Source organism: Melopsittacus undulatus, chromosome 10 (assembly GCF_012275295.1).
Source record: "Melopsittacus undulatus isolate bMelUnd1 chromosome 10, bMelUnd1.mat.Z, whole genome shotgun sequence".
In the NCBI taxonomy this organism is placed as follows: domain Eukaryota; kingdom Metazoa; phylum Chordata; class Aves; order Psittaciformes; family Psittaculidae; genus Melopsittacus; species Melopsittacus undulatus.
Genome location: NC_047536.1, coordinates 6,424,978 through 6,438,126, shown reverse-complemented (window position 1 = coordinate 6,438,126; position 13,149 = coordinate 6,424,978). Strand labels below are relative to the sequence as shown.

At 42.0% G+C, this 13,149-nt stretch overlaps 1 protein-coding gene across 2 annotated transcripts; it reads left to right on the top strand.

The window, feature by feature from the left end:
• The first annotated feature begins 272 nt into the window (after nucleotides 1-272).
• On the top strand, nucleotides 273-13,149 carry MAT2B (methionine adenosyltransferase 2 non-catalytic beta subunit). Of its 2 annotated transcripts, none has more exons than XM_005144964.3 (7): nucleotides 273-382; nucleotides 5,461-5,655; nucleotides 6,514-6,628; nucleotides 6,927-7,079; nucleotides 10,453-10,646; nucleotides 11,497-11,610; nucleotides 12,565-13,149. In XM_005144964.3, exons 1-7 carry the CDS (start codon nucleotides 353-355, stop codon nucleotides 12,733-12,735), a joined length of 972 nt encoding a protein of 323 aa, XP_005145021.1. In that variant the 5' UTR covers nucleotides 273-352; the 3' UTR covers nucleotides 12,736-13,149. The 2 variants fall into 2 exon arrangements, with proteins under 2 accessions (XP_005145021.1, XP_033922929.1); XM_034067038.1 differs by lacking the exon at nucleotides 273-382 and adding an exon at nucleotides 2,222-2,362.

Below are 13,149 nucleotides of genomic sequence, written 5' to 3'. Positions count from 1 at the left end.
CCCTCTTCCTGTTTCCTGTAAAAGGGAAACTGCACAAGACTCTGCTGGTGCTCTGAATAAATTTGATGCACACAATGGCTGCACTCACTCATGCTGACGGTTATGAAGTACAGATTTAAGTCCCTCCGGAGCTGCTTAAATGGTACCACTGGGAATCGCCCAAAAGCTTAGCACGACTCAGAGCCACACGTGATGTAGGGCTTGGATTAGCATTTCGGTTTCAAAGGTCAGTTAAGCCACTGCTGCTTTTCAGTCCATGTGCTCTCTGCAGGCAAAGCAGACAAAGGGACGAGTGTGCAGCAGAACTGCAGTAACTTCCTAGGCTGATTAATTCCTTCCGTAGCTTGGGGCAATGCCTGAAATGCCGGTGGAAATGGAGCAGGTAAGGCTATGGATCTTTGCATTAACTGATTGCTGCTGCACTTTGATTAAAGAATGTAGGGAAAACAAGACAGGAGCAGAGAACTGTGCTTTAGTTTCTGCAAGCTGCAGTCTGAACTGTTAATAAGTGAAGGGCCTGGTGCATTTAGTCACCCTGTGGTGCATTATGCTTAAATAACTGATATTGACTATAATACAGTTTCTATATATTCTGTGCAATCACAGTGTTTCACAAAGTGAATATAGTGCTAAAGACAATGGAAGTGTAAGCTAGAATGCTACTGCATTCAATGTAAATGAGGAAAAACTAGACTACATTGTTATGAAGATAACATATTGCAGCCAGTTTTTGTAACTGTTAGACTGCTGACAACAATGTGAAGGTGTTTCCCGGCCAGCTCATGGCTCTTGCTGGAGACCCTGGTGTTGAGCTTTCCCTGCTCTCCCCTTGCTCTGAGCACGGACAGCTCAGTTCCTGGTTCCACACAGCGACGGTGAGACACAAGTACAGCCCTGGCTGTTACCTCGGGGTTGCCCTACGGTTCCCCCAGGCTTTGCAGGTTCCTCTTCTGAATCTCAAGTGTGGAAATTACCGGTATTTTTCTAAGAGTTCCAACATTAATGAACATTTACATTATGGTTCTATTCACTTTAATAGGTTTTCTAATTTCTCTTTAACTTCGTGGTAATTGCTGTAATATTGGCTGCTTTTCTCCCTTGAATGCCACTTAAATACTGCTTTAAGTCAAGCTGAAATCAATTCCTTAGGTAAAGACCTCAGTGTGAACCTAGCTAAACTAAAGCTTGGCTGACAGTTCTTTAAGCTTGTTCAAAACCACATGGAGCAAAGGGTCTTTGCCGTTGTGTGGGGCAAAAATATTACAGTAAAAAGCTTTATGAACAGGTTCATGTTACTTTTTAACCCTGCATGTAAAAAAGTAAACTCATGAATGTAGAATTTTAGGATGAATAATGCAGGCAGGGATTGCTTTTGCAGAAGCAACCCTACCTTCCGCGGGGCATTTACCACTTTGCTATGAAGCTCTGGATAAAGGCAATTGGAAAATGCACGATATTCTGCCATTCTGAAAGGAAAATGAAACCGTTTCTATTGTATTAATGGTATCTCTTAGCAACCAGACCCGTGAATTAGGAGGTTTTGTTGTATAAAAAGGCAGGAGTTGATAATTTTACCCAAGTGGAAGTTGACGCTTTCTAGGGGTCGAGGTTGTTACGTTAAGGCTGTGAACGAGAAGCGGTTGCTGCAGGAGCTGGGGTTGGACACGGCAGAAGGTCGCTCCCCAGCAAGCTCTGTAGGCGCTGCCCGCGACACACATACATACGGGTTGCTCACCAGCTGCTGCGCACTTAGGCCGGGCTGAGAGTCTGTGGGCGCAGACGGATGTCCTCTGCCTCCCTCGCGGGACGAAAGGGAAAGGAGCAGTTGCTGCCTGGGCTGTTTAGCTAAGACGTAGCGGTCGGTGCAGGCTGCCTGCCAGCTGTAGCTGAGGGCTGATGGGCTGTGCCGCTGCTCTGGAGCCCGTTACGGGTTCATGTACTTGACACGAACTCCCTCAGAGCCGCTGCAGGGTCATGGACGGGAACACAGCTCTGCCCCTCCCCACCTACCCAAGCCCGGGCCTCGTCTCTGCGGTGACTCCAGGCGGAGTCAGGCCCTCCCCTTCCCCGGGGATCCGTTGCGCCTTCCGTGGGCTCGGCCCCTTTAAAGCCTTGCGAGGCCCCCCCCCTTTGGAGCTCCTCAGCCACTGAGGGCGCGGCGGCGAGAGCGTCGTGTGGCGGCCGCTGCCCAATGAGGGCTCTCCGTGCTGCGCGGCGCACGGCACGTCCGCCCTCCCGCAGCGCCCGCCGAGCAGCAGTCGGAGCAGGCCCCGGGCCGGGCGGGCCCCGCGGCGCCGCCATGGTCGGCCGGGAGAAGGAGCTCAAGATCCGGTTCGCACCAGGCCGCTGCGAGCTGGTGGAGGTGAGCGGCGGGGCCCGCGGCCGGTGCGCAGCGGCTGCTGGCTCCCGGGCGGGCTGGGCCGCCCCGCACCGATCTCCCTTCGCAGGCCCGCGGGGTGCACCCCCGGACGGGCCTCCCCTGCGGGGCTGGAGGAGGTGTCGCGGTGTGCTGAGGAAGGGCTGTCGCAGCGCGGCCGGGGCGGCTCCGGCTGCCCGCGGAGTGCTGGGGGCGAGGGGAAGTGCGGCCGGCGGCTCCCGCTGAGGGTCGGGCTGTGCCCTTCTGTCGGGGCTGCCGCGGGCTCCGGACCCTCGGGGTCTCATTCCGCCCCCGCTGCGTTGTCTCCGTGGCGGCGGTTTGGGCACTGCGGCCCTGCCTGGTCCCGCGGCTGGAGCTGTCCGGTTCTCACGGGCCCGCCCCGAGGGAGAGCTTCTGAGCAGGTGTAGCCAGCGGCAAGGAGCCGCCCTCGGGTGCTGACCTGCCTGAGCCCGGCGGCCCCTTCCTTAGCATGAGCATCTCTGAGTTGATCTTTATGCGAAGCTTATAAAGTACTTGTATCTTGGCTTTACACCTTGAAATACATTGCGTCTTACTATGTTTTTTTATTATACTTTTAATAGCGTCTAAAATACTTCTAGGTCTCCCAAGTGCTACTTTTTAATCTTACCTTGGTTATTTTTATGTGAATGAGGCTGCTGAGTGCAGTTCTCTTTTATTACGTTAATTCCTAGTGAGCAGTGAACATCAGATAGAAATCGTACACTTTATCATAAAGCTTAAAATGGTGCATTTAAGTAGTAGTATTTAAAATTAGTTGTTAAGACAACTTTGTGTGCATTTGATAACTCTGGATATGATTGCTTCGTAATTGAGAAGCACAGGGAAAAGATCTGTTAGCAGATGGGCTAGTCTGATAGCAACTTGCATTTAATGCTACAAAACTTGCAGGCAAAAGGGTGACATTTGAATTCTGGGGTGTTTGGGCACACCAAGCCTCCAAGGTCCTTTGCACTTGAAGGTCTGCTCCTGCAGTTCCTAGGCAGAAAGCCTGTTGCAGGTCAGTGATATTCTGCAAAGGAGCAAGGCAGCATATAGGGAAAGAGTTAATCCATGCAGGTTTTGTATTACCAGAACCTTTAACTGCATTAAAACTGGTGTTTGGTGTTGAGTTTATGGAAAACGCCTACTAATAACCTTGTGGAAACAAGGGACTTACAACAATTAGTCTTGCAGACAAGAGCAACAGGATGCAGACAGTACTAAACCTGTTGTGACTGTTGTATTCAGTTCAGGCTGTGCTGCTGCTCGTGTAATATCCTCTTTATACTGCATAGACTAAACAAACCTTAATGAAGCTTAAAAATGCCAGAGCTTACAAATGACACAAGTTTTTGTGTTGATTGCTTCCTACTTATTAAAGACATTTTATCACATTTTTAGAGAACTGGGTTTCCTGCCACAAAGCTTTGATGTTTCTTAGCCCTAGAAGTGCTGGTAAATCTGTCCTGTGGGGCTCTGTCCAGGCCTTGCAAAGATAAAAAGTACATCACAACACTGAGTGTTCTGCTTATGCTTTTCAGAGAACACGGACAGCCTTAAAAATTATAAATAAACATAATTTGCTGTAGTTTGTTGCCTTAAAGAAACTGTCAAGATGTCAGTTACTAATCTTCACCAGGTACTTGAGGGAGTAAGTCATGCTTCATGCGAAGGTTAAGAATGGAGGAAAATGCACATGCTGTGCTGGGAGCTGTCAGTGCCTTAGCATATGTTCTTATGGAATAAGTTTTTAACTTTATAGTATAGATTCAGATGAGGTCTTAGGCAGAAGCTCTTCCCTGTGAGGGTGCTGAGGCGCTGGCACAGGGTGCCCAGAGAAGCTGTGGCTGCCCCATCCCTGGCAGTGTTCAAGGCCAGGTTGGATGGGACTCGGAGCAACTTGCTCTGTGGAAGGTGTCCCTGCCCATGGCAGGAGGTTGCAACTGGATGAGCTTTAAGGTCCTTTCCAACACAAAACAGCCTGTGATTCTAGAACTTTAAAGGGGAAAGATGGTAATTTGGAATCAATTTCTGTTATTTCCTGTGCTGCAGTCAAAAAGCTGGTCTATCACAATGGTGAAAATGTAAGAATGCACATTAGTGGCGGGGCTGTTTGAATCACATAGTAGAGAGTATTTACAAAGATCACAAAGATCACAGATGATCCTTGTGCATAAAGGAGTCAGGAAATCCCAGATGTGTGGATTCTGCACACCTGCAGTTTTGGTCTGTACTGGCATGTAACTGTATGCTTTTGGGCTTGTTTATGCTACCTTCAGAAGTAAAGCATAAAAAGAAAATAGGTTGCTCAAATAGACATTAACCTTGGGTTTCCTGTCTTGAAAACTTCGTGGTCCAGTGAGTGGTAGATAGGAAGGAACTTTATGTGCACTGATGTACACAACAATCTCAAGTACTGAAATACGCTAGAGCTGAAGAAGCTTTAGTTTGTTGTGTAACTGGAAAGTTTAAACTATCAATCACTTTCAATGCTTTTTGTAAAACTGAGAGGAGAGCTGTATCTTGGTTTTGCTTATTATTAGACTGTTGTGTTAAATGACAGTGAATTACTATTTAATAATAAAATTCAAGTTTTCATTTCAAAGAGTCATTGTAGGTAGGCCCACAGGGAGCTGTATGGTACTGCTGCAGCCTCTGACAGTCATAGTCTGTCTAAAATTACTTGCTGCAGGATGTGAACCCTAAATGTTGAATATTTTGGGTCCATTTTCTAAAAAATTTTTTTCCCTCTTTTCAAATTGCACAAAGTTACCAGATTTTGAGTGAACTTAGAATTCTGTCTTCATTAGCAGTTCAGTTTGGTTTCCCCTCCTGTTACAGAAGTAAATGAGTTTCCCATTTAAGTTTTGCTTTCATTATCTTCAAAAATATGTTTAAATACTTGACTAGGTACAATCTCTGTGCTCCCAGTTGTTTATGTTCCATGAGACATTCCAAAACACTCATGTGGTGAGGGAAGCTGCTTAATGCAGTAGCTCTGGCTGTAGCTTTCCATACTTTTAAAGAAAACATAGTTATAAATAACAGTAGAAAGAAAACTTTTCCTTTTCCTGTTTCCCTAGGAAGATGTTGATATTCCTAGTAGGCGAGCTCTCATTACTGGTGCTACAGGACTTCTTGGCAGAGCTGTGTTTAAAGAATTCAATGAAAATAATTGGAATGCAGTTGGCTGCGGATACAGGAGAGCTCAGCCCAGATTTGAACAGATAAATCTTCTGGACTCTGTTGCAGTTCATGACATTATCCATGATTTTCAGGTAAGTTTCTGGAGTGTGAAGTAGGTGGTTAGGTTACATTTATACATCTAGTAGTCAGTTGATAGTGCTCTTCTGATACTGTGTTTATGTGGCTGTAGTGGGGCCAGGCTTTGGTGAAAGATGTGTGGCTGCCTTTTCTGCTGCATCTGAAGGTCAGTTTGCTCTGCAAATACAGACAGTTCTAAACTCTGCTGTCATCACCACAGACAGGTAACAGATACGCTGGCACACTTGCATTTGTATTTGAAAGAAAAAGATAACCATTAGTTATTGACAGAGTAATATGAAGAGTTCCTTTGAAGAACACTTGAATACAACAGCAGTAACTCTTTGTCCAGTGTGTAATGCAGGAAGATGTTCAGTTTTTACTGAAAACTGACTTGCAAGAGGAACCTGAAATGCATTATGCAGGGTGCCATTCTATAAAATGGCTTTAAGTATCTTATTATTGGTCTGCTTGTGTCAAATAAGGCATGTGGAAATGGCTTATCTAGAAATTTTGAGTGCAATTATGTGTGTGTGAGATACATGTTATTCTAATTTTTTTACATTATTGTACAGAGTTAGGAAAAAAAAAACAACCAGCAACTTCAGTCTTGCTATAACATTGAAGGTACTGAAGATCACAGTTGCAAAATTAGTGATAATTTTTTTGGCATCTAAAAGCAGCATGGTTTAGTTTTACTTCCCAAGGAAAGCATGCTTCTGAGCACACCATGCTTACAAATAATTCTACTGCTTTTCTTCTCACAACTTAGTGAAATGCCTCTTTGCCTGAGGGAGTTCATGGCTAGAACAAGGGTACAGCTGCAATCTCTTGACAAAGTTTGTTGTTTAAAATTAGTCTTTAATTTCCAGCCTCATGTTATAGTGCACTGTGCTGCTGAGAGAAGGCCAGATGTTGTAGAAAACCAACCAGAAGCTGCTTCTCAGCTCAATGTGGCTGCTTCAGGGAACTTAGCAAAAGAGGCAGGTAAGGAGACCATCTAATGTGTTTGGTTTCTTGTTAAAACACTGCATTTATTTATACAGGGACATAAATAGGAGCAAGTTATTTCAAGTGCTAATGTCACTTTTGAAATCACTGTGCTGTCAACCTGTTTTCTGTAAGGGTAGCATGCTGTCTGTTTTGAGGATCAGTGAACAGACAAAGCAGCAGGAATGAGTGGAGCTAGAAGAAGATGAGGTCCTTCAGAGATTTGTTTGAAGGTTTATTGGGATTTCAGACAAGGCATGGATTAAAACAGACTGTATAAACATTTTCTTCCTAGCTGCAGTTGGAGCATTTCTGATCTACATTAGTACAGACTACGTGTTTGATGGAACAAGTCCTCCTTATAAAGAGACTGACGTACCAAACCCCCTAAATTTATATGGTAAAACCAAACTGGAGGGTGAAAAGGTAGTCCTGGAAAATAATGAAGGTAAGAATATGCTCACATTTTGAATAGAAGCTTTCTGTTTTTATTTAGTTGCATATTTGCTTAGTAGACTCATAAGTCAGTGGTAAAATTGCAAAACCATGGAAACAAAATTTAGAAAAGAATGTGATCAAGAGACATTCTCCTTGCTTGTGAACCGTTCCTATTGCTTACAGGTCAACTAAAGCTTTACTTCTTACTTGTTCTGATTGTCATTTATGTTACTAGTCTCTGCTGGTGGATGTTCACAAGCCTTTGTCAGCTGTGAATCAGTTACTCTAAAGGGAAAATAAAATACATCATCAGTGTATTGTAATGCACAAGCTTTACCATGCTTTGTATACAGCTGCTTTTACTTAAGGAGATGCATTACAGTTGTTCTAAATGTACCTTTACTTAAAGGGGAAAATGGACTTGTGATTCAGTAATAATGCAGATAATATTAACATAGGCCTTTGCTGCAGGCTCTTGGTTTTCTTGCTGATCTCCTGGTTTGCTGTCCTAAGTAAGCTATCAGGCCATCCATTTTATTTTTACCCTCCTACCTCACCATGCACATCAGATTCCTGATCATAACACTTTCTAAAGAGTTAGTAACATTTCTGGTTTTAAGCAGCTAAATATTTGTGTCCTGGGTTTAGCAGTAGCAGTCATTTTTCTCCTTGGTAGCTGGTGCAGTGCTGTGTTTTGACTTTCGGGCTGAGAACGGTTGCTGATAGCAAGTATGTTTTGAGTTACTGCTCAAATGTTTGGTTTGTCCAAGGCCTTTTCTGAGCCTCGTGCTCTGCCAGGTAGGAGGGAGGCTGGGAGGAACAAGAGACAGGACACCTGACCCAGGCTAGCCAAAGAGGTATTCCATATCATAGCACATCATACCCAGGGTGTAACCGGGAGAAACCCAGAAGGGCTGGAGCTCTGGGGGGACCGAGGAGGCATCGGTTGGTGCTCGGTCGGGCAGGGTGGGGTGAGTTATGGGTCAGTGGCTGGTGAGGTGTTGTATTCTCTTCAGTTGTTATTTGCTTTATCATTATTGTTTGTAGTAGTAGTAGCAGGAGTGATTTGTGTTATACCTTAGTTATTAAACTGTTCTTATCTCAACCCGTGGGGGCTACATTCTTTGGATTCTCCTTCCTAACTCTCCGGGAGTTGGGGGAGCGAGGGGGGGAAGTGAGTGAACGAGCTGTGTGTGGACTTGGTTTAAACCATGACAATTTGTTATTTAAGTCTTTCTTCATGAAAATTGGCATTCAAAATATGCAAACATAATTTTAAAACTTCTGCCTTATAAGGAGAAAAAAGCTTGTGACTGATCATGTTCCCTTGCATTTAAAACTCATTTCTTGTCTGAAACAGAGGTTTGGCTGTTTCTTGTAAGTATGCTGACAGTTTCCATTCACGGATTCTAAGGAAAAAAGCACTTTTATTTTCTCAAAGAATTTGAAGAAAACAATCTCAGTGCACTTGCAGAAGAGGCTTCTTATATGTCAGTATTATAACTGTGATTCTCTTCTGCCTAGCCAGAGAATGGAACAATTGATAAATTAGTGCAATGGTCTTTCAGTAAGTATACACTGTATAGGAAAATAATGGGCCTTAATATAACTTTGTCATTACTGCTGAGAAATAGACTTTCTAAAAAACATTTTGATAGGAAAAGTCCTATTTAAGTAAAAATAGAAAGTTGTTCATCCCACCTCTTACCGAAATATCATCTCTGGATTTGACTGTGATGCTGTTTGCTCCTTCTTCTAGATTGGTAATGAAGATAAGACTGCACCAAATTCAAGTACCTGTGGCTATCTTCCCAAATCTCAACCGCAGCTCTGCGGTTCAGTTGTGTTTCAAAACCTTTTGAGCATGATCTGTCAGGCAGTAGTGGGTTGCAACAGTGGAGTTAGCAGAAGGAATTTTGAGATGGTAATGAGCAAGATGCTTGAAAATGTAAATTCTACTGTTGATACAAATATAAATATGTTACATGTATTAAGGCTTCCAACCACTTATTTGCTAATATTGTATAGGTAGAATTCTGTTTATCAGATGCCTATAGTTGCATGAAGAATTTCCATATCTATTTCTGTTGTATGGTGCAAGAAATCTCCACAAATTATTTGTGGGGTTGCATATTTTTTTAAATTTATTTTACTTTGGTTAGGAAGGGATGTAAGTTATGTTTAGTACTGATGCTTATAAAGCAATAGCTTCAGTGGGTCATCAGAACCATTGGTAATGAAGCTAATGCTCTCCAAGTCACAGACAGCTCTCTAGAACTGAGGTATTGTCTTTCTCAAATACTGAATACTTCTGAAGAGATTAAAAATAAGAGCTTTCAACCAGTATTTAGAGAGAAGAAGAATATATTTGCTGAGCAACCAAACTGTCTTTAGAGCAGCAGGAAATCACTATCATACTGGGGCTTTTAATTGTATTTGTTTTTCTTATATAGGTACTTCTTTCTGTTTACTTTTCTGTGAGAATAATTTGTGTTAGCTTTTTCTTTTTGTCTTTCTAATGCCTATAGCATTTTCCTACAAATCTGTAAGAATTGCAGTGATTTGGTGACTTCTCCTTTGAACTTCTGGACTGACTTTGTTTTGTTTTGTTTTTCTTCAAGCCAAAATATCTGTGTTACTTTTAATGCATTTGTCACAGCCTTCTTGCATTTCCCCTCAGAGAGGCCTTTTGAGTCTTCGTGACTGAGGTAGACTAGTATGATGTATTCCATCATAAAATATCCTTCTCTTCGCACTTGCTTGCTGTTAGTTTAATTTCTCAAATCACTATCTTGAAATTGAATATTGTTCACTACCATATTCTGTCAACCTGTTCCTTATTTGTCAAGCGCTTGATTTATGCTAAGGTTCATGTCTTTTTTTCTGGTAAGTAATATCCTCCTTGATGCAGGCTTCTGCATGCTGGGAAAAAAATCTTTGTCTGTAATTGACACCTGAATATGATGCTTGGTGGGAATTTTTGTTCATGCTCTTACCCAGGGAGGAGGGGGAGTGCTGCAGTAACTGCATAGCTCAGTTATCTTTGTAATCATCGTTTGTAATAAGTTTGTGATCATTGTTCTAACCCAAACAGATCTTTTTTCTCTTGTGGTGTTAATAAAAGCTTATTGGCTTTCTGGCAATCAACAGCAGAACTCAAAATAAGTTCATATAAACTCAGTGTTTATAAACTGTTTCAATTGATACAAATTAAAATGATATTCTGAGGGCAAATATATTAATTGCAATATTTTCATGATTTGTAGACGCTTAATATCACCAGCATATTTTCTTAACACTTCCATAACACTTTTCAGGTTACACTATAGCATTCGTACTCATTCATAGCCATGTTACTACTTTTGAAATATTCTTTCTCTTAGGTGCTGCAGTACTTAGGATTCCTGTCTTGTATGGAGAGGTGGAAAGGCTAGAGGAAAGTGCTGTGACTGTTATGTTTGATAAAGTGCAGTTCAGTAATAAGTCTGCCAATATGGACCACTGGCAACAAAGATTTCCTACTAACGTCAAGGATGTAGCAAGTGTTTGCAGACAGCTGGCAGAGAAGAGAATGCTGGTAAGACTATAAAGAAACAAGCCTCTTTAAGGTAAAATAGATTTGAGTTCTTGGCTTTGTCTCAGAACAACTGAGAACTGCCTATAATGTGCATTATTCATTGCATTTCTGGAATACATGGAGAGAAAGAAGAACTAGCTGTAGTCTGCAGTATCCTTGCAGGACAGCATGTGGATACTTGAAACAAAAGTGAGGGAAGTGATGGGACAGAACCTTCTGCAAATAGTCATGTGTGTTCTGGTATGCAGGAGAGAAATGCAAATACTGACTTTCTGAAACAGGCCTTTTACAAATTGCCATTTTGAACTAAAAAAAACCCATAGTGATTGAATGTCATTTTCAAAGATACCCTTGTTTTTATTGTATTAAGAACACTGAAGGGGCAAAACCAAGCCACTGGACAGCATCTTCAGGTTACCATCTTTGCAAGATAACAAAATCACCTTTATTTAGCTTGGTAAAAAATGGACCATGCATATACAGTAAATGTGGTGCGCTCGGTTTGTTTGAAAGGACTCATGTATGGTTTGCAATTTCTCATTCGGAATGTGTGGTGCCTTTTGCGTGTTTTTGGGTAAGTGACTAGTATAGAAGAGCCGTCCCAGCTATTTGGCCTTGGTTGGTTGGCTGGCTCACTCCTTTTGCTTCTGGTAGTAATTCTACAGAATATAAGCTGCTTGTGAAAAGTCAGGCCAGGTACATGTAACACCAGTACTCGGTCTCAGTCCCTAGCCGGATGTTCTCTGAAAATGCTTGAGATGTTGTAACATGGAAGATTGTTCTTCACAACTCTTGCACTGAGGGCTCTCTGGCTGCTGCTTTTCGCCTCTGTGTTCTGTTTCTTCTGTAGGACCCATCAATAAAAGGCACATTTCACTGGTCTGGCAATGAACAGATGACTAAGTATGAAATGGCGTGTGCCATTGCAGATGCTTTCAACCTTCCCAGCAGCCACTTGAGACCGGTAAGTGATGTGTTGTTCAGCCTGTAGAAAGATGGATGTTTTATGGTTTCCAGTAGTGGGTCTTGCTAGCTATACAAATAAACTTTTTGTTCAGGGAGATTGTGTATGCCCAGCACAGCAAGTCTATAGCTGATGACCCAGTCAGTCAGTAACCAGTTTTGTAGTCTGTAGTATAACAATACTCTTGCAGAACAGTTCCCTTAGGCATGAGTAAGTCCATATTTTTTATTGAATTTTTGTCCTTAAAACTTACGAATTGACAGAACATTAACTCAAAGGTAGGAATCTATAAGAACTTGTCAATGTCCAGATTTATTTCTGAATACATGCACTTAAGCACTTCAGATCATTTTTGCTTTGCTTAAAATGCCTGTCCTGCAGTTTTATTGACACTTAAAAGTAAGACTGCTCTTAATGACATACTGATAATGTTGTGAGAATAACCTTCAAGCAAGATTTTATATATATCCAAAATAAATTCCAAAGATTCTCAATTAGTAAAGGCTGGATATGAAATGTAGCTTGGAGGTTGGAGAGAAAAAGAATGAATTATTCTGTGTAGATTAATTTCCCTTCAGGTGTATTGATCAAGGCATGGTTCTGTCAACATTTTAGAGAATTTTTAACCTTGTGATTATAGTAATAGGATGAAAATAGCAATAAAATGTAGAAAAATGTAAATAGTGAGCAATAATCAAGTGACAGAAATTTACCTTGGGATACTTCAGGTTGCTCTGACTGACATGTCTTACATTGAAATAAAGTTACCGTAAAACAAACAAGCAAGTACATGAACACCCCCCCTCCAAAAAACAAGACACAGAACAGTTTGAAGGGAGGAGGGAATGTGCATGTATAGAAAGATATGAAGGATAATTTCTAAGTGAACACATATAGGAATGTTTTCCTGTCATCTCTGATTATTTGTTGGGGGTTTTCCTGTTTCTTTTTTAGATTACTGATTGTCCAGTTGTGGGTGCCCTCCGTCCGAGGAACGCTCAGCTGGACTGCTCCAAGTTGGAGATGCTGGGGATAGGCCAGAGAACGCCATTTCGAGCAGGGATCAAAGAATCACTTTGGCCTTTCCTCATTGACAAGAGATGGAGGCAGACAGTCTTCCATTAGTTTGTAACTTTTTTAGTAAAAGTATGGTATGTGGCACTTTTTTAAAAGAAAAAAAAAAAACATAGTTTTGTATGAGTGTTCTTAAATTGTGACATTTATGAGTTTTCATTTAATCAGGTAAACAAACAGTCTTGCACTAGTGAAGTTGTTAGCCTAAAAAATGTTCAGTGACAAAAACTGAGCCTCTTTGATGTCCTGGATCTTTCTTTCCATTTGTACCAGTCTAAGTTAATATCTGTTCCTGGCAGGTTATGATTCTTGTCAATCAGTACCATTTGATGCTAAAAATGACTCGGCTCACTTGTAGACTTACTTTTGGCTGAAATCTGTGGTTGATGCTTAAGGTCTGTGCCATTGTTGTATATACCATTTCTCTTCATTAAAAGATGTGGTCAATTACCACCAACAATCTAA

Coding starts and splice junctions, on each gene's coding strand:
- MAT2B (XM_034067038.1), top strand. CDS start 2,300: ATGGTCGGCCGGGAGAAGGAGCTCAAGATCCGGTTCGCACCAGGCCGC. Junction 2,363..5,460: donor GCCGCTGCGAGCTGGTGGAG/GTGAGCGGCGGG, acceptor CTGTTTCCCTAG/GAAGATGTTGATATTCCTAG. Junction 5,656..6,513: donor ACATTATCCATGATTTTCAG/GTAAGTTTCTGG, acceptor TTTAATTTCCAG/CCTCATGTTATAGTGCACTG.